Genomic DNA, 26125 nt, shown 5'->3' with positions numbered 1-26125 from the left:
CTAGAACTCCTAATGTCACTCGTGAAGCGACTGACACGACTTTGGACTGTATATAGTTTGGTAAAACTCCGACAGGATTTCATCAGTGAAATATTTATGACGCGGCAGCGCGCACCGCGGCAGCGCGTACCGCGGATCCAAGCCGCACACGTGTTTAAACCCGATGTCTTCTACAACAGAAAGCGGCTGATGAGCAAAGCATATGAATTCATTACCTTACGATGTAGTTCTTTATTTTTCTTCCTGTCGTTTATAAGTCTCTGTTACAGGTGTTACAGCTGAGTTAGTGCCGTTGCTGCGCGCTCCTTTTTTTCTCTGCCTTAGCAGCAGCCAACTTTGAAAACTCAATATACTCCTTCTTGTGAAAAACTTTCAAATGTCTTTTCAGCTTTGTTGTGTTGAAACTCTTTAGTAACATTCCTCATCGGGGTATTTCCTTTGCACACACTTTGCAAACTGCAAATTTGCTGTCCTTTTCAGACATTGTAAAACTGCTGCACCGGCGAGGCCGACGCCTCCTCAGGACTGCTCAGTCTGAGATGCGGGACCGCCCGCGCGGGCGGCGGTTTCTCGTCATCAGATCGGCCCGCACTGAACTATTATTTTCCGATCAAAACCGATAGGGGCATTATCGGCCTGATCCCGATCAGTGGCCGATCAATCGGTGCATCTCTAAAATTAACCTACTACCCATGATTTTAGACTGTAGGAGGAAGCCGGAGTAACCGGAGGGAACCCACGCAAGCGCGGGGAGAACATGCAAACTCCACACAGAGAGACCCCCATCAAATGCTCAATTATCAGTGTGAGAATATAAACACATTTTTTTTTTTTTTAGATCATAGGCCCACCATGTAAATACGACTAAAAGGTAAAAAGCACCTTTTAAGAAAAATAAATGCCCCACCCTGTCTGGTGAAAAGATGCTCACTCCTCAGTTTAAGGAGGAGACCTGAGCTCAGTGCAGGATCCTCCCGGGGTTGGTAGGGGATGGCAATGCCCAGGACTGTCTAGGTAGGAGCACTGGGTGATAAAATGGGGAAAAAATTAAAAAAAATAAAAATAAATGCTGGTCTAATGTACTGTAAATGTTGGTCAATTAAAAAAATAAACCAAACTATAGACAACCTTTCACTAAAATCTTTGTCATGCTACTGTCTTATTGCTAGCTAAAGGTATGCACAATCTGGAGGGGAAATTACTTTAGCTGTTTCCATTGATTCATTCATGACAACAGTAAAATCCTCTGATGCCTGCTATAGTTTAATAACATTACAATTTATATCTAGACGCTCACCAATAGCGAGATGGAGGCCAAAACGTGGTCATGCCTTCAGCTGAAGTGCAAACATCTTGTCTGCGAACATAAACTAGATGATAATCCCGCTGTTCCCATGACTCAAGATCGTCCCAAGGACCCCCAGCTCTCTTTTCAGTCGTATCATTGGAGAAAAAGGCTTGGCTGCAAACATAGATGACGTGTCCGGTCTAGGATGAAGTATACTGGCAGTGTTGTTTTAGGAAAATGTTGCTCATATGCTCAAAATATTCAAATGATCTGGTGGCAGACTGCGAGGAACGGAGCTCCACTCAAGACTGGACTCACGTGACCTTTGAGTGGTCAGGGTCGGGGGAACATATCAACACAAGGTGCTTTGGTCACATGTTTCTGTTCTACGTCCCACCTTGGGGAAATGTCTACTTTTTCATATAAATTGTATAATTTATATGATGTCTTACGCAGGACCACAGTTGTGTCAGTCGCTTCACAAGGGACATTTGGAGTTCTAGTGTGAAGAGTTGTGCTTCACTCACAACAGTTTCCTAACACGCGGCGGATGCTATCGCTAAAGCTTTCATGATTCATTTTTATTTTAAGATTTCATTCCTTTTTCCACTGGAAAACTAAGGTTTATAGTTTATAACTTGTATCAACTATAGAGTGACATGCAGTGGTGGACAGTAACGGAGTAAATTTACTTGAGTACTGTACTTAAGTACATATCCAGAGGATTTGTACTTCACTTGAGTATTAGATTTCTTTGGTACTTATTACTCTTACTTGAATACATTTCCAAGACAAATATTTTTACTTTTACTCAAGTAAATTTCTAGGAAGGCTGAAAAGTACTCGTTACTTTCAGGTCTTCTCTTTTTTCTTCTTCCCTAAAATCCTATTGGACACAAGCTGTTTTTGTCAAAGGAGGAGACCTATCACAGTGCACGCTCTCCACTGGGATGTACGTAAAGCGGAAATACGTCAAGCCTCCTCATAACGATACCGCCAAAGTAGCCTGCGTTTGTCAAGACAGAGCCGCAACAAGTCAAGACATAGCCGCAACAACGGCTACACCTGCGTCAGGAGAAGAAAAACAATCCGCTGAGTCGTCTGAGTCTGATAATGAGCCGGACTCGGAGCAGGGACTTTCACAAAATCCTTGGCCGTATCTTAACTCAATGTTTGAGTTCGACCGAGTAAAAAACGAGGGCACAGACAAACCACAGACATTTATTTTCAAATGTTTATTGTGTCTGCCGAAGCACAACTACCTCTCTGCTTTCAACAACTCAACATCGAATTCTCAGAAACAAGTTAAAAGATCCTTAAATTAATTTAGAAAAAATATAGTAATTTACTGATGTGGAAAATAAGAAATGTACTCTTACTCTTAATTTTACTTAAAGTAAATTTACTTTTGGATACTTAAGTACCTTTAAAAGCAAGTACTTTTCTACTCTTACTCGAGTAATATTTTGACTGACTTACTTTTACTTGTAACGGAGTAAATTTTGACCAGTAGAATTTGTACTCTTACTCAGGTACTGGGGTCGGGTACTCTGTCCACCTCTGGTGACATGTCTGCTGTTGTGTTGTACATAATTACTGCCACAAGAAAGCTGAAGCTAGTAGCTACACCTACTCTTTGTAAGTTGAGTCTAAGTCGTCTCTAAGAGTCTCTAGATTGTGAAATATTGCTCATTGCCTTAGCCTGCAATAAAAGTCAATTCATGATACTTCCTCATCACTTTCTCACGCTGTGATCGGTGATTTTTGTCTCTCATAGTTGAAGTGTGTACATTACAGGCATCTCATCTTTTTAAGTGGGAGAACTTTTACAATTGGTGTCTGACTACATACTTTTTTGCCCCACTGTATATGTATGTTATACCCAAACTCTCATTCTGGTTATTAAAAAATATTTAAAAAGTCAGTTACTCAGTTCACTCTTTCAAAGACGATCCTGACTGTTCTTTTGTTTTCGCACCCATTTACTGCTGTTTATTTTAGATAATGTGTGAAGTCATTGATGTAGTGTTGTTTTTGGCAGCTGTTTCGATTTTAGTTTTAGTCTACTCTTTGGGTCAAGCTATCATTTTATTTTTTATTAGTTTTAGTCACGTTCATTCTCCTTTTTAGTCGTGTCAAGTTTCAGTCGACTAAAAGTCTGTGCATTTTAGTCTTATTTTAGTCAGGATTGTCCAGGACCATTTAAAGGAGCTGTATGTAAGAGCAATAATAAAACGAATCATAAAATGACCCCGATATGTCAACAGACATTTAAAAATCATGTTCATTTCAAATACTTATGTCACTGACAACAGCACTCAAGCCAGGATATTCCAGTTTAAAAAGAGGAGTTGCAGCCCGCAACTGATGTTTATGTTGTTATTTTTTGTTTTGGCCTGAAGCTCCACCCTCCACCTATCTCCCAATCACCAAGTCAGTATTGTTTCTGAAGCTCCACCCTCCACCTATCTCCCAATCACCAAGTATTGTTTCGGCATCCGGGTTGCCAGCTCGGCTCTAATTATCGCAGCCATGGCAGCCTACGTTCCTGCTGCATTCTGCAGCCTACCTGGCAACCTCTGGTCGGGGGGAGGAGGGGGAGGGTACACGCCGCTCAACAATATTTTGAAAGTGACTGCAGTACCAGTTTTGGCCATTTCTTACAGACGGCTCCTTTAAGTCTAGTTTTCGTCAAAGATTGTATTTAGCCAAACCCATTTTACAATTCAAACAAGGTTATCTTATTATTATATTATTGTTACCTTATACACTCAAGAATACATTCATTCCAGATACAGAAGACTCTAATTTGAGTTTACATCATCACATGACCAGTATTTTCGTTGCGTCTCGTCTCGTTTTCCTCAGGTGATAAAGGGTTTTTGATAATTTGATCATAATTTTCGTTGACAAAGCAACTTTACCTTGGACTGGCACAGTTTCTGTCTATAAGGAAAGTCTAAAAGTGGGTGTTTTTCTTCATGTCACTGCTGGCTCATTATCAAAACTACCTCAAAACATGGTTTTGTTTTAACACCAGAGCGGAGGACAGGAGGACAAAAAAGTACAATTGGTTTTGGAAGTGCATTTTGCATTCATCAAATAAGTTGCATATGGTCATTTGCATTGGAGAGTTCAGTTCAACATGAACTCACTAATTATCACTTATTATTGTTTATTGATATTTTAAAACAGATGGAAAATCAGCACCGTAATTGAAATGTATTTGCGTTTGCTTTAGTTTTCCAGAATGCCTTCCTGTTTTTTTAGGCACATTTCGTCTAAAATGTCTCAAAATGATCTTAAAATGAGCCGAAGTGAAAGTCTATTTCTGTAATTTCTTTGAGTAAACACATTCAGATTTCCACATCGATGAACTTAATTGGTGCTTTTTGTGCAGAGTCCGCAGGGATGGAATCTGACAAACAGGCTCCTCCTGAGAGCAGAACCTGAGCTCTGGCAGACGTTGTTTGTCTTCAGGTCCCACCGGGGTTGAACCGGGAACCTTTGACATTGTCACCACTTTTAAAAGCCCTGCTTCTAATCTAAGCAGGAGATATTTTTGTGTTTGTGCATCGGAAGAGTCTGTAGAAATGGGAGTTAATGAGTTCTCGTGAGAAAAGTAAAGCAGGTTTAGTGGTGAAGAGGTAACGCATTCAATGGCATGAAGGCAACAGTCACTTGGATAATGGATCTGTAATGGTTTTACCCACTGATGTAGAGAGACTGCTTCTTATCCATACCTTTTTAAATAGCGTTGAATGATTTTATTTGAGGACTGCCTCTTCCCTCATCATTTTAACAGCATGAACTCACTATTTTTATTTTGCATCTATTCATGTGCTTTAATACAAGAAGTTTCCAATATGTGAGAATACATTTTTTCCACAGTTGTAAGGGTTTTTCTTTCCCTTTTTTAATTTAAATCATAAATATTGTGCTTTGTGAAGCCATGAATATGAAACTACAGACCTAGAAGAGCTAATGAAAGGCTTCTCCTCCAGATTCCTTGTACATGAAGCTCTTTCATGTCTAATCTGTTGCTACAGTGTTCTGTCCTCCACCCCATCCACTTGTTTTAAGCCCCGTTTCCACTGAGCGCTTCGGTAGGGTCCGGTACAGTTCAGTACGGTGTAGAACTGTCCAGGCAATTCAGGTGAGCGTTTCCACTGCAAGTCGGACCGCCACGGCCCGTGCGGGGTGTAGACCGAACACCTAGCGTGGTGTCATAGTAGTGCGACGACAACAAAAGCGAAGCTACCGCGGAGACGCTACCGCGGAGACGCTACCAACAGCAACAATGGAGGTCGTCCAGCAGCTCGTTTTTGTTACGCTTTTGGTACTTCGTATGTACAATCAATGCCACGTTGTTTGAGAGAAGATTGCAGGCTGCGAAGAGTGTTGTCACGCTTGTTCTTGCCGTGGCTAGTGAAATTTTCTGTCCACCAACAGCGGATTGTATCTTGTGACGCCAGTAGCTCTGCCCTTACCGTACTGTGCCATTGTTCCATGGATCTACAAACAACGGGGGGGTAGAAATGGTACCGTAAGGTTCGATTCAATGGGACCATTTTATAATGGAAATACAAAATACCATACCGGACTCTTTTTGTGGGCTTTTGTGTCCTCAATCCAGCCACACTGACATTATAGCTAAAAACGGACTGTGTGGTGTGAAAAGTTGTAAAAAAGCTGATTTAATATATTATGTTATAATTAGTTGTATAATTTATAGCAGCCAGGCGACTGGGCCACTGTCAGATCAGCCAGTTTCAGATTCGTGGATGCGTGATGTTTCTTTAGATTTTAGTTTTTCCAGTCTAGACTAGAGATGCACCGATCGATTGAAAACCGATTGGGATCGATCGATAATGCCCCTATCGGTTTTTGATGGGAGTTCTCAAAATAGTAGTTCAAAGCAGGCCGATCCGATGACGTTTACAACACCAAACCGCCGCCAGCGAGTCCATTCCAGCCCCCGAATCTTGCACGGAGCAGGCACGCCGATTTTTCCCAGTGGCCAGCCGTGGTACTGCAACAAAAAATCCCATGGGGCCCAGAAAGCTTTTTTCCCATAGACCGCAATAGTAAAAGAGAAGCCTCTAAAACTGTTCACAGGACACCTCCAGCTGTAATCACCGGCAATTACTAATCTTTGTATTCTATATTTTTAAGTCATGGACTTTATATCCAAAACAAAAATGTTTTCTAAGGGCCAGAAAAGTCAAAGAAAAGTCTCTTTCTGGGCGTGACGTCACGGCTGACGTCACGGCTGTGTCTGTGCATTCCACAGATGTATTATACAGGCATCAGAATCTTCCGCGGATCCGCGGAATTCCGCGGATTTTGGTCTCAGCAAAAAATTTCCGCGGTTTCCGCGGAACGGGGGAAAAAAAAAAAAGCGACGTATCTATCCATTCATTCAGAAATCAAAAATCATTTCCATTTGGGAGCCTCTGTGCGGCACTGAATATGCAATGCAGTGTTTTGTGGTGTGCTTCTCATTGAAATGACTGAGGCAACACGTTGCGGCAGTGAGAGAAGCCTGAATTATGGTTCTGCGTTAAATCGACCCAGAGCCTACGGCGTAGGGTACGCGCGACGCGCGCCGTACGGTGCGTACGGCCGCGTACCCTATGCCGTAGGCTCTGCGTTGGTGTAACGCGGGACCATAAATCAGACTTAAGTCCCTTTAGGCTAATACTGTGAGAAATAACCTCTCATAATAGCGGTACTACAGTTAATAAATGTAATAAATGCTCCTACTGCTGTTTCTGCTGGCTACTGAGTCCCCTAAGTGGCGAGTGAGTTTTAACTCCTTAATTACTAACCAGCATCAGAGTCACGCACAGTACACAAACTGTGATGTTAGAGAGCCACCTTTTGGTCAATTTAAGCAACCGCATCGCCAGCTGCTTGACAGTGGCTCAACTCATTAGTTTACTGTTTTTGTTGTTATTATCTATGCAATTGTGAAAAAAATGGCAAAATAAATGAAAAACTGTGAACAACCGCATTCCGTAGGCTATTCGGTACTCAGTATTCAGCCAAGTCTTTAAATTTTATTCGACTTCAGGTTCGGCCTCCAATTTTCATTTTGGTGCATCCCTAGTTTTTTCGGTGGGAAAGGGGGATTCTGGCCATTCAATAAGTTTAAGATATAATTATCTTAATTTCAAGATTTATTCATGCATGAAGAATTACCCATGATGATGAATGCGTGTTATTATGTTATCAAAATGCATCATTCTTTGCAAAAATTCTGATTTTTTTGTGTGTATTCTTGCATTGATAAAAGATGTGATTATGGAGCTTTGAGACCACCAGAATGCACCATTTTGAGTCTATTTTTCAAAATAGACTCAAACTAGAGGGTTCGGGCGCGTTGCGCCCTCACTCGTCCACGTCGAGAATTTTCATCTTTTTTTAGGACAAGTCGTTCTGATGCCTGATTATATTAATAAATATTATATAATTATATTATATTAACACATTAATAATGTATGTAATACTATACATGTAATAATATACATTAATTAATATATTATATTAATACATATTATATTAATATTCGCGTCATTGCCCCAGGGCATGATGGGAGGCCCAGAGCATCATGGGAGGTGACTCAACTGCGCATGCTCTATGGGCCCGATAACGCGGAAGTAAACCCGGAAGTCAGGAACTTTTTCAGCGTATGCGCTGAGTGAGCAAATTGCATTGAAATGAATGGGCGGCCATTTTCAATGTCCCATCCAGTTTTTATTAATAGATCCATGGTCCATTCCCACATCTCAGATCCAGGTCTGCTAAGGGGGCGTGACCGTCTATAGAAGGGGGCGTGGCCGTCTATAGAAGGGGCGTGGCCGTCTCTAGAAGGGGGCGTGGTCCTCTCTAGAAGGGGGCATGGCCGTCTCTACAGAGCATCAACACTGAAAATGATGTTGCCGGTATGGCAGTTTTACAATGTCAAATTTACTTCCGCAAATTTGTTGTCCTTTCCTGTCAAAGGAAATACCGCGAGGAGGAATGTTATAAAAAAAATTAAAACACAACAAAGCTGATTAGACATTTGAACGTTTCTCACATCAAGGAGGATATTGAGTTATCAAAGTTGGCTGCCGCTAAGGCAGAAAAAGAAAAGGAGCAACGCCGCTAACTCAGCTGAACGTAACAGAGACCTAAAAACAACAGCAACAACAGCAAGAAAAAGCATCATTGTAAGGTAATTGTGCAGTGAGAGTTCAAGTGTAATGTTCCTTTACATTGAGGTAACAAGCTATAGGGCATTATACATACAGTGATGTAACAGTAATGAATTCATAAGCCACTTTTCATTGCAGAAGACATCGGGTTTAAACGCCTCGTTAGCTGCTTGGATCCACGGTACGCGCTGCTGAGTTGTAAATATTTCACTGATGAAAGGAGTTGTACCAGACTATATACAGTCACATCCAAACCCTCACACAGGACCACAGTCGTGTCAGTCGCTTCACGAGGGACATTAGGAGTTCTAGTGTGAAGAGTTTTGCTTCGCTCACAATAGTTTCCTCACATGCGGCGGATGCTATCACTAAAGCTTTCACAAAGCTTTCATAATTCATTTTTATTTTTTTTATTTTAGGATTTTATTCTTTTTTCTACAGGAAAACTAAGGTTTATAGTTTACAACTTGTATCAACTATAGAGAGTGACATGTCTGCTGTTGTGTTGTACATAATTACTGCCAGAAGAAAGCTTAAGGCAGTAAGCTACACTTACTCTTTGTAAGCGAGTCTAAGTCGTCTCTAGAGTGTGAAATATTGCTCATTGCCTCAGCCTGCCATAAAACAGGGGTCACTTCGTGATACTTTCTCATCTCCTAATTTTGATACCTAATAAAACAATGTCAGTGTTGTAAATGAGACAACAATATTGAAGAATTTATGGATTTCACGCTGTGATCGGAAATATCGGGATCAGCAGATACTGCTTTTGTTGATCGGCCCTCAAAATCCTGATCGGTGCATCTCTAATTAAAGGACAAAAAAGAAAAGAAATACTTTTAGGGCTCTTGTTTAGACTGAGTGGTGGAGACCTGTTTGAGCCAGGATTTCTCACTCCTGGATGGGTCATGACTAGGGGTGGGACGATACGGGTAAGTCCCGATTCGATACTGTGGCGATATGTGGCCCAGGATATCGATAATATCACGATATTTTCCATATTCGATATATCGGTAAGAGCGATATATCACGATATATGGGACTGAAAAAGAAAAAATACCTATAAAAAGGAAAACGTCTGTAGTTATGCATTTATTCAATGCCAAAACTTCATACAAGAAAGTGCATTTGTATATTTCCTCACTGTCTCCTAGGCTTGTAAATGTAAACACTGTACAGCTGGACAAATTAAAGTGCATGAACATTAATAACATGTTTTATATAAACCAGGACAGTGCACTGCTTTGTTTCTAATACTGAAAAGTCAGTAAGCAACTTAATTTTGCAAAGTACCTCACTGCCTCCTAGGGCTGGGTATCTATTAAAATGTCAAGAATTGATCCGATTCTTAAGATTCAGAATCGATTATCACCATTTGATTCGATTTGATCCGATATTGATGTGGATTAGTGTTTTAAAAAAAATGTTTGCGCTGTTGCCTGAATTATATGACTAAAATAACTAGTGAAATAATAATTTCACAAATAATTATTGTGAAATAACTGAGAAATAAATAACTCAAATAGGCTTTTCAATATCCCTTCTTTTCCAATATCCTTTTAGCCTGTCTAATTTATTCTGTCACCACACACACATATTGCCATGAAGCATCAGGCATTTTTCACTTATGTCATGACAAACTGTATCCGATAACAGAAGAAACCAAACAAGCTATAATAAATATAAATAATATGAACTTCATTGAACTAATATAACATTTTGAAATTTAAGCTGAAATATCCAAAGAACTGAACACTGGTTGTGCACGGGTGCGCGTGTGTCTGAGTGTGTCCGTGTCCGTGTGTAACGTGTCTGGTGATTCAATGATCTGCAAGTTTTCCCAGCACACGGTTGACTGGACACGGAAGGATACGAGCGAGGATCACTTACAGAGTGAAAAGCATAAACGTCATAACACAAAAAGACTGACGATCATTTACTTTAACGGCGTCTGTAATAGGTGGAATAATTTTGTATTACTGTACGACGCGCTCTCCTCACGTGGAGCGCGAGCGGGGTCCGTTTACAACGCAGCTGGTTGTCTGTCTGTGCGAGCGGAGATTAACGCACATGGCAGCTTAAACACCGGCTCAAACAGCAAGTAATTTCCAGCATTAACAGTGCTGCTCAGCCCGCTGTCTGTACGAAGTAAACCGGTCGTTCTGTATTTTCTGAGCTGGTTTCTCAGGCGGCCGTTTCGACATGTTTGTTTTGTTCACGAGGGCAGTGGGGGCGGGCGGGGCAGAGCTTGAACAATAGTGCGGTGACAACCGCGTAAACCATTATGTGTGTTGTAATAAAATATCGATATTGGCCATCAGTATGTCGATTATTTATTGAAACAGAGAGCACAACAATATATTGCAATATCGATTTTTTTCCCCACCCCTAGTCATGACCCATCTCTGCCGTCCTTGTTTTTTTTTAAGTTTTATTTGGTGTCACTTTTTTAAAGTTCCAATTTCACAAAAACCGATGAAAGAATAGCACCTGATTGATACGATTGATCTGGGTTTGAATTCTTCGTGGTTCCCCAGCAACCAGACGTCCAGACAGCAGCGGCGCACTGAGCAGTGACCGGATACGTGCAGCTCTGCTTTTAAGGAACGAAACAAAGTGAAGTCAGGCTCTCTGTTTGTTAACCTCTCTGTATGGCTATTGACCCCTCTGTGATGGCAGACTCTCTGTGATTTCAGTGTGCAAGGATCCACCGTACAAAGTGGAGGAGTCTGGATATGCAGGCTTTATCTTGCCAATTGAAGTTTACTTCAAAAACAAGGTACGTTCGTCTGTTTCTTTATTAATGAGCTCTGCTTTGCATTTTTGAAGGTCATTTCGTGGATCTCATTATTTTTCTGTTAAAGTGTGGAAAGTGCCTACAAAAAAGTTGTTTTTCAGCACCTAAGCTGCTAAATGTGCTAAATGTCATCCACTATGTTTGGACTGGATCTCATTTATGGGCTTTTAGTATGTAGGCTTTTATCTGTCTGACACATGCAAGCTCAAGTTGGTGCACGTGTCCTTATAACTGCCTCCACTATAATGTGTAACCTTAGTTAATCTAATTATGACATTTTCCTTCATTAGATGGTAACCTTAACCCAGTGTTTCCCAACCCTGGTACCCAGGGCACACTGTCCTGCAGGATTGAGATGTTTCCCTGCTTCAGTACACTGTGATACAAGTACCTGTGTCATCAACACAGTTGTGCAGACCTTGATGACAAGCTAACCAGGACCATTAATTAGAATCAGGTGTGATGATGAGGGAAACATCTCAAACATGCAGGACAGTGTAGCCTGGAGGACCAGGGTTGGGAAACACTGCTTTAACCTAACAATGACACTTGGCCTCATTGAGTGCTTTTACATGGGAAGTTTAATTCCTCTTTAATTCAGAATGAAAATTAAATCCGATTTTAAAATGAGTCAAAATTACCATGTAAACACCTAATTCCGAATGAAAATGGCCATTCCGAATTAAACTTAATTCCGAAGTAAGTGGCTGGTTTATTCCGATTTTAAATCCATCCATCCATCCATCCATCCATCCATCCATCCGCTCCTGTAGTTTCTTGTGCTGGCCCCCCCTTCTCCTCCCTTTTCTCTCTTTTGTCCATGTTGCAGCATCCTTTGCCGGACACCGGAACCTGCAGGTGGTCGTGGGTGGCTTGTAGCTTGCATTACGGAGCACAAGTCTTTCCCTGACCCTGCACCCCAACCTGGGACTTGCTGATTGGGCCGGAGCTTCGGGAGCTGCGTGCTGGCCTGCGGTCCCCACCCCTGGTCATCCCGTTGCTGGCCCCCCTTCTCCTCCCTTTTCTCTCTCTGCAGGTGGTCGTGGGTGGCTTGTAGCTTGCATTATGGAGCACAAGTCTTTCCCTGACCCTGCACCCCAACCTGAGACTTGCTGATTGGGCCGGAGCTTCGGGAGCTGCGTGCTGGCCTGCAGTCCCCACCCCTGGTCATCCCGTTGCTGCTTCCACCTGCCTGCTGTGCTGTTGCCGTCCCTGACCCACCAGTCTGGCAGGAGGGTCCCCCCTTATGAGCCTGGTCCTGCTCAAGGTTTCTTCCCTCCTAAAGGGGAGTTTTTCCTTGCCACTGTTTGGCTTAAGGTTTTTCTCCCACTAGGGGAGTTTTTACCTGCCATTGTTTATGTAATAACTGCTCGGGGGTCATGTTCTGGGTATGGGTCTCTGGAAAGCGTCTAGAGACAACTCTGTTGTATTAGACGCTATATAAATAAAATTGAATTGAATTGAATCCATCCATCTATCCATCCATCCATCCATCCATCCATCTTCTTCCGCTTATCCGGTCGCGGGGGCAGCAGCCTCAACAGAGATGCCCAGACTTCCTTCACCCCAGACTCTTCCTCCATCTCTTCCACCATCTCTTCCACCATCTCTTCCTCCATCTCTTCCTCCAGCTCTTCCTTCAGCTCTTCCTCCATCTCTTCCTCCAGCTCTTCCGGGGGGAGTCCAAGGCATTCCCAGGCCAGCTGAGAGACATAGTCTCTCCAGCGTGTCCTGGGTCTTCCCCGGGGTCTCCTCCCGGAGGGACATGCCTGGAACACCTCCCTAGGGAGGAGGGACATGCCTGGAACAACTCCCTAGGGAGGAGGGGCATGCCTGGAACACCTCCCTAGGGAGGAGGGACATGGCTGGAACACCTCCCTAGGGAGGAGGGACATGCCTGGAACACCTCACCCTATCTCTAAGGGAGCGTCCAGCCACCCTGCGGAGGAAACTCATCTCGGCCGCCTGTATCCGCGATCTTGTCCTTTCGGTCACTACCCAAAGTTCATGACCATAGGTGAGGGTAGGAGCGTAGATTGACTGGTAAATCGAGAGCTTCTCCTTTCGACTCAGCTCCTTCTTCACCACGACAGTCCGGTACATCAACCGTATAACTGCGGACACTGCACCGATCCGTCTGTCAATCTCACGCTCCATCGTTCCCTCACTCGTGAACAAGATCCCGAGATACTTGAACTCCTCCACCTGAGGCAGGTTTACAAACCAGTGCGTTGTTAATGCTACCGCTGCTCTCCGACACCATGTTCATTGTTTGATAGTTTCACACTACGTGCCTGTGTGAATTAAATGACGTGACTGCTCGGATTAAAGTTCACCGGGCGAAAATGTAAGGATGTAAAATAATTTATCTTTAGACATACGAATCGATTTTTAGGAATTAATGAGAATCGATTTAGAATCGGAAAATCTTTTCTTTTTTTTTTAGTTTGAAGGTACATCAGTGTCAGATCACGCCTCCCACCGCTGTTAGAACCAAAGTGGACTTGATGGACAATAACAAGGAGGACTCCACTCAAATCATAAGAGGTCCAAACTGGAATTTGTCAAGTTGACAAGATGCACCGCCCCCAGGAGACTGTTCTTTGGACTGACGAGATGGAGCTGGATCCTTTTGACGAGTCACGTCACTTCTATGTTCAAAGAGATTTTATGTTGTTTATGAATGTTTCCACACGTAGCATTTGCTCAATTTGTTTAGACATTTGAAAGGTTTGAGTTGTTTAAAATGTTGAGAGTTGCTCATCATCTCGTGGCCATCCTGAGCAGTTCATGGCTTGACTTTCTCTGTAAAAGGAAATTGAACTCTAACTAACCTATTGCTGATCATGACTGATCTTTTTTTTGTTTTGTTTTTTGTCCCCCAATATCGCGGTTGGCCTCCTTTTTTCCAGGAAGAACCGAAGAAGGTTCGTTTCGACTACGACCTGTTCCTCCATCTAGAGGGTCACCCGCCTGTCAATCATCTCCGCTGCGAGAAGCTCACCTTCAACAACCCCACAGAGGAGTTTCGTAGGAAGCTGCTGAAAGCCGGAGGGGTAGGACTGGTACGCACAGGAACAGTGTTTCTTTTTTCCTTCCTTCTTTATGCTTTTGTTCTGAACCTCTCCATCTGCATGACAGAGCACAATATTCAAAGTCCTGGAAACAAAGTCCTGGTCAAGTCAGTACAAGCTTGTATTACCATGCAGCACCAACTAAACACTAACTCTACTCATCCGTGGATAAAATCCCTCAAAGATTATTGGTGTCATCTTTGATGGCCTTGAAGACACAGCTGAAATTTCGTTAATTTTTTCGGTCTGAGCTGAAACAAAAGTTTCCATCAACCATCATACTTGTCAGTAGATAAGAATGCTGCTCTTTGAGGACAAACATCCGACCTCGATGGTTATCCTTGTTCTGAGCAAAATGCCCCCCCGTGTTCCTACACCAGACCCCCTAGCTACGGAAGAGTATTAGGGCTATGCAGGAGGAAATATATTTGAGAGGGGAAGGTTTTTTTTTATTGTGCACTTTGAGAAAAGTCGGAATGTTGAGAAAAAAGTTGAAATGTCGAGATTAATGTTGAAATACAATTTCAAGAATAAAGTCGAAATTTCGTGAATAAAGTCGAAATTTCGAGAATAAAGTTGAAATACAATTTGGTGAATAAAGTGGAACGTCTCCTCTGGCCCATCAAATCCAGTTGGAGAGACTGACGGCTCTGCAGCAGCAGCCGTAACTAACTAACTAACTAACTAACTAACTAACTAACTAACATCCTTAACGCAAGTGGAACGTTAAGGGTACGTTTCTGAAGTTATGCAACTGCATAGGTGTGATATGTGTTTCACAAAATTTTGACTTTTTTCTCGAAATTGTACTTCAACATTAATCTCGACATTTCCACTTTTTTCTCGAAGTGCATAATGAAAAAAAAAAAATCTTCCTCCTCCTAAAATATTATTTATATTTTTCTCCTGCCTGGCCCTGATACTCTTCTCTTAGCTGAGGAGAATAAACTGATATCAACTTTATTTAATGACTTATTGCGCAGGAGTGTTCCATGCATCTGTTCATCCAAAGCAGTAGTGTTGAGCCTTCAGATCAGGCCTGGAGCGGAGCTGGAGTGTGGGACCTCTTATCACAGAGCTTGGCTTTTAGGGGGGTTAAGATGACCGCCCATCCCCCCCATCCTCCCAGAGGCTTTATTACAGCTGCCTGGGCCTCTGGTCATGTACGTAGTGCCTGCAGGTTTTTACCTGCATTTCCATCAGGTTGGGGAGTAGCAATGATGGGCTCCTTGCGGTTCCATCACCCATTGGACAACTCTGAACCACCAACACCATTCAAACCCAGATGTGTGCATTCCCTTAAACGCTTGGATGGGGGGATAGTGCACGACAGGCGCTGGCTCCAAAAATGAAAAATGTTGTAAATATTTGGTTTAATTCTTTTAACTGTCTCATTTCTTGTCTGTTCACAGCAACGGGATCCTCTCAAGCGAGGTTCGGAGGAATCAAAAGTAAGACTGCCAACAGGCTTCAGGGCTCCTGTATTTCCTTGTCTAGGTTGGGTATTAATAATGCACCTCAGCACTTGTTTATGTGTAGTTAAATCAATGAAGTCTGTCGTAGCGCTAAACTGTCCCAGCGTCAGGTGTTTGGACACTAAAGGTGTTGGTTCCCACTAAAGCCCTCGCTGGTTTCAAACTCGACAGCTTCATTCGTTATTCTTGCTGTTTGGAGTAAAGAGGGGGATCCAGATGTGATTGCACCACTCATAACTGATATTCTTAGTGGTTCTTATTGATCATAAGTGTGTGTCTGCTCTTGAATGTGAGGAGTTATTTTATTTGAATCCAGGTAAATCCAAGTTAGCCATTGTTATATGCCATTTACAGTCAAAACAATTCATTTAAACTATTCAATTTCATACCAAATTTACAAAAAACAGCCTAGTTAAAGAGTCCATCAAATGTACACTTCAGTTCAGTCCATCATCCTGGGATTCTGCAGGGTTAGTGGAAAAAGCACCAGTAACCGTAGAAGCATCAGAATTTCCAGTACTGGATACCAGAGTACCCAGGTCAGGGGTCGGCAACCCAACATGTTGAAAGAGCTATTCAACCAAAAAAAATGTGTCTGGAGCCGCAAAAAAATAAAATTATTGTATAAGACTTATAATGAAGGCAACACATGCTGTATGTATCTATATTAGTTATATTAGCCTACTATCTAAATGACTAAGTTGGCTACAAATACATAAGAGTTCACATACCTGCATAAAAGCGCAGTCTGCTCAATATCGATCACATCACTCGACTCAACACAATAATTGAGTAGCTGGCGCTTAATTTATGTCTTGATTTGCTGATCGGTGACGTTACCTGCCATTTTAACGGCCCTTTCCTTCACTGTGTTAGCGGAGAGAGTCTGGATTATCTCGGTTTTGTTTTTGAAGTCTGCAAATACAGGACTGTCTCAGAAAATTAGAATATTGTGATAAAGTTCTTTATTTTCTGTAATACAAAAATGTCATACATTCTGGATTCATTACAAATCAACTGAAATATTGCAAGCCTTTTATTATTGTAATATTGCTGATTATAGCTTACATTTTAAGATTAAGATTCCCAGAATATTTTAATTTTTTGAGATAGGATATTTGAGTTTTCCTAAGCTGTAAGCCATGATCACCAATATTAAAATAATAAAAGGCTTGCAATATTTCAGTTGATTTGTAATTAATCCAGAATGTATGACATTTTTGCATTACAGAAAATAAAGGACTTCATCACAATATTCTAATTTTCTGAGACAGTCCTGTAGGTCTGCAATGAATGCAAATGATTCAGTCCAAGAAAAGTTGAATCCTCTTTTCTCCTCAGTTATTTTTCTCTTTTTCCCTTTGCAAACAATCCCTTTGTTAGTTTACAGCAGCCACCTGTCTGACGCCCCCTGCTGGTAGAAACCTGTGGCTCTGACGCAAATCTTTGTTAACAGAAATGTTGAAATGTAATATTGATTCTACACATTTTTACAGCATTGAAAAACATTAAGAGGGCTTGTGTCATGTTTGTCCTCCTACAGAAACCATATTAAAACTAAAAATATATTTCCCTCTCCCATCTATTTCCATTTTCAAACATTTTTGAAGAAGCTCCAGGAGCCACTAGGGCGGCGCTAAAGAGCCGCGGGTTGCCGACCCCCGACCTAGGTACTAGTCTGTTCCTTCACTAACAGTACATTGAGTCATGCAGGCCTTTGTGTTTTGAACATATGGTTTTTATTTGATGGTTTTACCACGTACATTGCCAGTTGTAGTCAAGAAAAATATATTTTTATTGCCTTAAACAACCGTCATTTAGAGGCGGTGTATAATAACAGCAAGGCCGTCTTTGGACAATAACTACTGTTATCATTCATCAAATACCATGGAACTAGTGTCTCTACTTTTGTCCCACGTGTCCAAATGGCCCCCACATTTCTCCTACCGTGGTTCTGACGTGGTGTTTTCTCAGCTCCACCTGTGAACTCTTCACCAGAAGGAGAATGATCTTCACGCAGCCTGGTTGTTTTCCTTCTGGCAGGTGATGGTGATGCAGGAGGGGTCGACCTCTCTGTTCAGCCAGCACCTCAAGCTGCCCACGCTGCCCAACAGCTCGCTCACGGCCTTCGCCGACCCAAAGAAGAGCAGGAGCTTCCACGGATCAAAGGTCAGTGTCCCGGGGCCACATGCTTCTCCACACCCACCCCTGACACGTCTCCAGGCCTAATCCCCCACATGTTTGGCAGCTCCAAAGATATTCCAGATATTTAAACTGCACAGATCTCAAAGATATCCTCTTGGTTCATGGAAAGTACATCTTGGCTCTCGCCCAACCATGAGCACCCACTTTTCCCTGACTAAGAGAAGTGCTGTTATTATGTTTGATGTCTTTTCTGGCGTCTTGACATTTCAGAAAATGGTCTTACACGAGAAGAAGTGAAGACATTTGAAGTTGAAGGTGGCAAGAAGATGCCATGGCCCTAAATGCTTCGTATGATATTAAAAATGCTATCTTGACATGAATGAGAATCGAGTGACATGTTGTCTCTATTCCGTGTTATTTTTAGTTCCCATAAACTCATTCAGGAGCCGCGTTGAGGGGGGCCCATTTCACATGGAAATGGTTCCCAGTCTAAACAGTGTGTGATGAATTACTGGTGGAGCAGGAGGTCACATTCATTCATTCATTCATTCATTCATTCATTCATTCATTCATTCATTCATGAACTGGCACTCGCTGCTCTCGTGCCGGCTCCTTATTTACAACACACCTTAAACACTACTGTTCCGTTCACTAGTTTAGTTCGGAGTCAACATTCTGCCACCAGCTTGATAGATTTAATACGGAAAACATTTCAAAAGAAGTTGAAATAAAGTTTGTCTGTTTGTTCTTCATAATCAGTTGGTGTTCCGAAGAGTTTGCAGATTTCTTATCCTGCACTTTTATCAGTGGCCGGTTTGACCACACTTCTCCCCCTTGACTCTCTGTTTGCACGGTTGACCTCAGGTAGACGGGACAGAGCAATAAAAGCAAGTACAACCCATTTTAGAGACAGTTTTTATCCTTCAGCTGTTACAAAACCAGGCAATGAACAGGACAATTAAGTGCAACTGCTGAGGGGGCAACTGTTGCAGGTGGGAGTGACTGTCATCAAATGTGTTCCCATACTGGTGTGTTTCCTCAGGGTTCAGAGCCGCTGGCTTTGTTTCTAACCATGACGAACTTTATTGGCGCTTTTCCACTAGTACCTACTTAGCGCGACTCTACTCGCCTTGCCCTCGTTTTTTTCAATACCCAGATCAGAAGTAGGAGGTTGGAGTGAAGCTGCTGTGACGTATTTGATTGTGTATCTAAACGAAGAAGACAACAGTAAAGATGTAGAACCTGGAGGAGATGATAGATGTGCTGCTGGCTCTGTGGCTTGTGTTCAATATCCAGTTAAAAAATGAGAATTAGAGAAGATTCAAGCGGCAAAGCTTTTTCATTTTTTTTTAGTTTGTCTCTGCGCTGCTGAAAAGTCGGCTGGAGCCGTGAGCAGCTATGAAGTGACAGAGCTCCAGGTAGATCTGGTTTCTTATCACCGTCTAGATCCCTTTTTAATTCTCTCCTCAGCACCAGGTTTATGAACATCTGCACCTCAGAGTTGGATCATGAAACAGACTTCTGCTGCCATTGCTGGTTGAATAAAATGAACAAGAAGCCGTCAGAGTCTCTTTCTCTGATTTCCTCCTCCTGACTCAGACGTCTGACTCCAACCCCCCGACTAATCGGTGGCCTGTAGTGTGATGATGTCAGATACAGCTGACTCAGCAGCTTAGAACCTCGGCAGAATAGTTACAGAAAAGTATCTACTCTGCACGTTAGACCCCTAGTGGGAAAGAACCAAACCGAGTGGAGTCGGGCTGAGTAGGTACTAGTGGAAAAGCGCCATTAGATTCACGTTTATATGAGATAACCACAAAGTTGCAGATACTTCCCACGTTTTCCTGTGTTCCTGCCCCTCAGATGCTTCCATAAACGTACGTCTATGATATAAAGGTGAATCATTGCTCCGGTGGCTCTTCAGGGATTGAACCAAACTGGATTGAACCAGCCGGTCATGGGGCGGGAGGTTGGTTAAAGTGCCTCGTCACTAACCTCTTTACTATTGATGGGCGCTATCACCAGAATGCTGGGTCTGCTTGTGGGCTGGGTTTACTGCAGCCGAGCACGCTGGAGGGAAGAGTGAACTTGCCGCTTTATGGTCCGGGGCTCCAGGGGTCACCGGCCGATAGACCAAATGAAAGGTTTAGTGGTGGTGGGCAGAGTTGGAACACAGCCCGGCGTCTAGACTGCTCTAGCAGTTTTACTGCATTTGTAAAATATTGACAGCTGGGCTGGAGGTGAGACCCAGGGACAAATGGCTCCCGTTGTTAAAACCCAATACTTTTCCTCTTCCCTATGCATTGTCCCTGGTTCCACTCTGAAAGCCGTGTGGGTGGCTGGTTTGAAAAGCCTCCCTCGGCCCTCTGAACAGCACCGCTGGAAAGTGGACCTGGTGATTTCCTCGCCAGACTGCAGGGTGGCACGTATGGTTTTTCTCTTAAAGGAGCAGGATTAATCTTTTTCTTTTTGCACACTTTTATGTTGGAACAATGCAGTTCAGAAATCCTGCACAGGGCTGAAAGGACGTTAGAAACAACAACTTCATGGTGGAGCTTCTTTCCTTTGTGCCGAGTCACAAAGGTTTGAACAAAAAGATGGTGTATGAATTCATCTCCTTGACTTGTATGATGCACCACTCTGCACAGTTGAGGGAGTAAATGCAGGCTTCAGTTCGGGAACATCCAGGTGCATTCTGAGCTACATTTTGTTCCCTGTGTTATCTTTTTGTGTGAGCAGTGAGTTGGTCAGAAATAGTCACCAAACTGGGCCCTGGAGAGCAGCTGTCCTGCAGGTTTCACATGTTTCCCTGCAGGTTTCACACGTTTCCCTGCAGGTTTCACACGTTTCCCTGCAGGTTTCACACGTTTCCCTGCAGGTTTCACACGTTTCCCTGCAGGTTTCACACGTTTCCCTGCAGGTTTCACACGTTTCCCTGCAGGTTTCACACGTTTCCCTGCAGGTTTCACACGTTTCCCTGCAGGTTTCACACGTTTCCCTGCAGGTTTCACATGTTTCCCTCCAGGTTTCACATGTTTCCCTGCAGGTTTCACATGTTTCCCTGCAGCAACACAACTGATTCTAATTATTGCTCATCATCAGAATCAGAATCATGTTTATTTGGCCAAATCAGGTCAAACAAGACATGAGCTCCATCCTTCCACCCTAATGAGTAGCAAAAATGGTATGTGAGATTTTTTTAGTGCGTCCAAAACATTAGTACGTACTCAATAGTATGTACTATCCATACTCATTCTGGAGAAATGTATTAGTATGGATTGACAGAAACTTCCCGCAATGCAGCAGTGTTTGGTTGCTAAGTGCTGCGCAGATACGTATTTGTCATAAGTATAATATTAAGTATAATAATATTATTATATAATATTAATATTATAATATTTGTATATAATATTATTATATAATGTAATCTTGTTTGGGCCAGAATAAACGGGAAAGAGCAGAGCGGTGCTGCTACTGCTGCTGTTACCATGGTAACAGCTGCTGCTGCTGCTGTGACAGGAGTTGTTACCATGGTAACAACTCCCCCTCCCAACAGCAGGAAGTGAAGTGTGGCTCTGAGTAGTACTTCCCAATTAATGCATACTACTGATATTTACTCAAAAGTGTGCCGAACTGAAGTATACTTTTAGAGTATATACTGTTTAGTATATAGTCATTACGGACGCACCGATGGAATTTGTCTCGGTTATTTTTGTTCACTGTACAGTAAATAGTCAATAGACAAATGGTTCTTTTTTTTTAAAGTGAAAGGTGCAGCAGTATCAGGTAGACATGATTAATGACAGGTACATTGTTACAGCATATGATTGTGGTACAGTGATTGATTACTCTGAGAGTTGATCAGAGCAACAGCTCGGGGGGAGGAAGTGTGTTGGACGTGCGTTAATGACACAGCCGCCGGGTTAAAGCAGGGAAACATGTGAAACGTTGAGGCCTCCAGCCCTGGAGGAGCCCCTGGTGTCGGGTCTGGAGGAACTTCTGGAAACCTGAGGAAGGCTGTAGTTGAATCCCTCTGTTGTGTAGAGAAGCTGCAGTGTTGCTCATGGTTTTACCACATTCTGAGCTTCCCAGTCACTCCAGAGCTCCCTGTCAGTTTGATCAGTTTCCTCCTCCATTGTGTTGCTGCTGCCCCTACAGAGGACTGGAGATGAGACCCTGCAACACCTCAGTGCCACACCTCAGTGCAACTAACCACTATTTTAATAGTCGACTAGTCACCGACTATTGAATCTATTAGTCCACTAATCGGATAATTAGTATTTTTTTCTTAAATTTAGTATGAAGTTGCTTTAATTACGTGGCAAATGATTATAAACACAAGAAAGATGGCTACTCCAATGACTACGTTTATATGCAGTCAAAATTTGGGTTATTGCTAATATTCCGGTTACTGAAACATTCGGAATATTCCGTTTACATGCGTGAGCAAAAAGGGTTATCCCTGTATAAATGGTAATTAATCATTTGGGATATCTGGATCAAACCAGCGTCGCACGGAGAACATCATGACGCAATTCCCGTCATTTCTGCTTCTTCTTCCTGTATCCAAATTCAAAACAAATACTGCTTCGCGCAACTTTTCTATCACCTTCTTTTAAATCTGGCTATCCCGGTACTTTCTACCATCTACAAATGCAGAAATGTTCATATCCTTCATTACATTTATGAAGTGATTAGTCTCCTCCTGGTCTTGGTTTCTCCGTGTTTATAAGAACTTCCTGGACTCAAAAGACCAGGATTCCTTGTGAACAGAACATGTGCAGAAAACAAATTCCTGTTCCGTTTGATGGGGATATTCCGTTTGGCGTTTACATGACCCAATATTCTGGTTTTAAAAGGAGTAACCCAGGGCTCATATTGGCGTTTTTAAAAACCTGAATATGATCATATTCTGGTTATTCAAAGGGGTTATTGGTGTTTACATGGCCGTGCAAATTCGGGTTATTGCCAATATTCGGGTTTTAAAAGGGTTATTGATGCATGGAAACGCAGTCAGTGAAAAATAGATATTTTATTCAACTTCTTTGGACTGCATGCATTTAATTCAAAATACTTTTGTCAGGCACAGTTAGGCATAACGTTAAAGCTCTCTTTTAAAGCCAAAATACGCTTAAGGTCTTACCAAGGAGAGTCCGTTTCGTTCAACACTCCGACGTGCTTTCTCTTCAAATGCTCGTGCATTACCGACGTGCTCCGGTGATTAGCAAGGTCTGCTTTGCAAACCTCTTTTTATTCGCCGTATCCAGGCTAAAAGGCTCCCAAACTTTTGTAGTTTTGTTACGCGCAGCTGCTGTACAGGACGCAGTCATTTTTGTTTACCTGCCACCGCTCGGCAGAGACGCTATTGTGCATGTGCGACTCTCAACAGAGATTGTATTGAAGTGAGACGCCTCACTCCGTTGGAAAAACACATCTGGCGACAATTGTCGACAATGGAATTCATTGTCGACAATTTATCCATTTTTGTCGACAACGTTGCAGCCCTAAATGCAAGGAAAATATAATTCATTTAGTGGTCTCCAAGTTGCCAAATATGAGTGAGGAAACTAGTTTGGAGACTGAATGACAAACTTTCATCATTAAGTAGGGGAGTTTTTTCTTGCCACTGTTTGGTTTAACGTTTTTCTCCCACTAGGGGAGTTTTTACCTGCCATTGTTTATGTAATAATTGCTCGAGGGTTTATGTTCTGGGTCTCTGGAAAGATCCTAGAGACAACTTCTGTTGTAATAGACGCTATATAAATAAAATTGAATTGAAAGTACACGTTATCATTAAAGAAAATAGAGTAGAGTTTTCTGTCCGTGTTCCCAAGCGTTCACCTGCATCAACGCTCCGGCTGGTAAAAGTCTGAGTATTTCACTGCATCTGCTCATTATGTTTGCCCACTGACCTAAAGAGGGATTTCCCTCTTCCTTGTGCCCTAATCCCTTTGAGCAGGAGCTTTTTATTTTTTCTTTCTCTGTTTTTAAGCTTCAGTGATTCATGCTGATTTGGCCCTAATTTCCTTTTTTTTTTTTCTCCCTCATCCCTCAATACCGCGTTATACACACAGGCAATGTAGACAAATAACTTACCACTATCAACAGATAAACCAGTGCTTCTTGTTCAGACTTGGCTCTCTTAGCATCATGATTTGTCTTTTTCATTCCCAGGATGGCTCCAAAGGAGGTGGCACCACCCTCCTCACCACTGCCACCACCACCAGCACCAACAGTAGCAGCTTCTCCAAACTCCACAAACCCTCAAAGGACCACAAAGTTAAGCCTCCTAAAGACTTAAAGGAGCCCAAAAGTGCCTTCAGAGACTCTGGCTGGGAAACCGGCAAAGCCCCCAAAGAATCTTCCAAAAAACCCAAAGAGAACCAACCACTTAGAGACAACAATCCTAAGATGGGCTTCAAGGAACCCAAGTCTTTCTCCAAGGAGCACCGGAGCGAGGGCATGACCCATGGGCCGGGGCTGACCAAGCGCCTCTCCGCTCCGGACAGCAACGATCTCGTGACCAAAAAACGCAAAAAGGGATTTTCAGATTCATCAGGAAAGCAGATGTCGGGCTCAGACGTTCAGCGCTCGGATAAAAAACTCTTGAAGGACAGGTTGCAAATGGGAACGAGCAAATTACGAGCAGACGGCGACGAGGCCGAGCGCAGGAAGACGTCTACGCTGCTGCCCTTCCGGGAGCCGGACCGCAACGACTCGGACATGGAGGACCAGTCCACCAAATCAGACGTAAGTACTGCAGTCCAGCATTTAGTTGGCACTAATGGCGCTTTTCCACTAGCACCTACTCGGCTCGACTCAACTCAGCCTGGTTTCTTTTCCATAATAATTCAGCACCTGGAGCAGAAGTAGGAGGTTGGAGTGAAGCTGCTGTGATGTATTTGATTGTGTATCTAAACTAAGAAGACAACGACACTAAAGATGTAGAACCTGGAGGAAATGATAGATGTGCTGCTTGATCTGTGTTCCATATCAAGTTAAAAATGAGAGTGAGAGAAGCTTCAAGCGGCGCCGCTTTTTAATTTATTTTTAGTTTGTCTCTGCGCTGCTGAAAAGTCAGCTGGAGCCGTGAGCAGCTATGAAGTGACAGAGCTCCTGGTAGATCTGGTTGTTTCTTATCACCCTTTTTAATTCTCTCCTCAGCACCAGGTTTATGAACATCTGCACCTCAGAGTTGGATCACCAAACAGACTTTTGCTGCCATTGTCTGTTGAATAAAATGAACCAGAAGTCGTCATAGTCGCTATTTCTCTGATTTCCTCCTCCTGACTCAGACGTCTGACTCCAACCCCCCGACCAATCGGTGGCCTGTAGTGTGATGATGTCAGATACAGCCGACTCAGCAGCTTAGAACCTCGGCAGAGTAGATACAGAAAAGTATCTACTCGACACGTTAGACCCCTAGTGGGAAAGAACCAAACTGAGTCGAGTCGAGCTGAGTAGGTGCTAGTGGAAAAGCGCCATAAAAGGAAGAGAAGAGGCTCTTTGTACTGATGCATAGATAACACCAACCATGCTGCTTTCACCACAGAGGTTTAATAATCCGCTTGTGGGACTAACTGAGCCTGGTGTTAAAGTTGGGTTCCGCCCAGTGCAGGTCTCCCGCCTTCGCCCTCGGAGACTTAAAAGAGCGCTGGTTTGTTGGTGGCCAGTCCTTCCTCGGGGTGGAAGTGCTATAAAATCAAAGACCCAGCAGGAAGAGAGTCTTCTTTAATGGTGGTCTGGTGGGCCCTTGGGGGCGGGGTGGGACAAGTGCACGCCAATAAACCTGCTGGGGGTTCACATGCATGCATCTGTGGATAAAACGTGGCCTGGCCATTTCCTTGGCAGCTCGTGCAGTAACGGCGCGTGCACGGCGTGCACCGAGCTCGCTAGCCCAGGGCCGGGCCAGAAACGCCGGGGACTCCTCTCCTGAATAGACTCTCACCGGGTTGCCTGGTCCACACACATCAGAGGGGGAGCATCCCCGTAACGGAGGGCTGTTTCAGAGCCAGTAGGAGACAGAGATTTATGGTTTTACAACACCTGAAAAGAAAGGCGAGATGCAGCCTTGAATAGCAAAGAGTTCCACCTTAATCCTTTCAGCTTTGAAAAAAAGGAAAAAGGCTGAACATTTGTTGTGA

The 26125-nt window shown here is 43.1% G+C and overlaps 1 protein-coding gene across 3 annotated transcripts in view; it reads left to right on the top strand.

The window, feature by feature from the left end:
* mllt3 (MLLT3 super elongation complex subunit) overlaps positions 1-26125 on the top strand; it is an 88142-nt gene that overhangs the window by 42865 nt on the left and 19152 nt on the right. For all 3 annotated transcript variants that reach the window (XM_061710465.1, XM_061710467.1, XM_061710464.1), the window contains exons 3-7: positions 11187-11269; positions 14200-14352; positions 15774-15812; positions 17880-18005; positions 24156-24731. In XM_061710465.1, coding sequence (XP_061566449.1) covers positions 11187-11269; positions 14200-14352; positions 15774-15812; positions 17880-18005; positions 24156-24731 — 977 coding nt within the window. The remainder of the gene's footprint in view (positions 1-11186; positions 11270-14199; positions 14353-15773; positions 15813-17879; positions 18006-24155; positions 24732-26125) is intronic.

The sequence above is a fragment of the Cololabis saira genome, chromosome 20, assembly GCF_033807715.1.
Source record: "Cololabis saira isolate AMF1-May2022 chromosome 20, fColSai1.1, whole genome shotgun sequence".
In the NCBI taxonomy this organism is placed as follows: domain Eukaryota; kingdom Metazoa; phylum Chordata; class Actinopteri; order Beloniformes; family Belonidae; genus Cololabis; species Cololabis saira.
The sequence above is the reverse complement of the archived record's forward strand: the minus strand, read 5'-3'. Positions and strand labels throughout refer to the sequence as shown.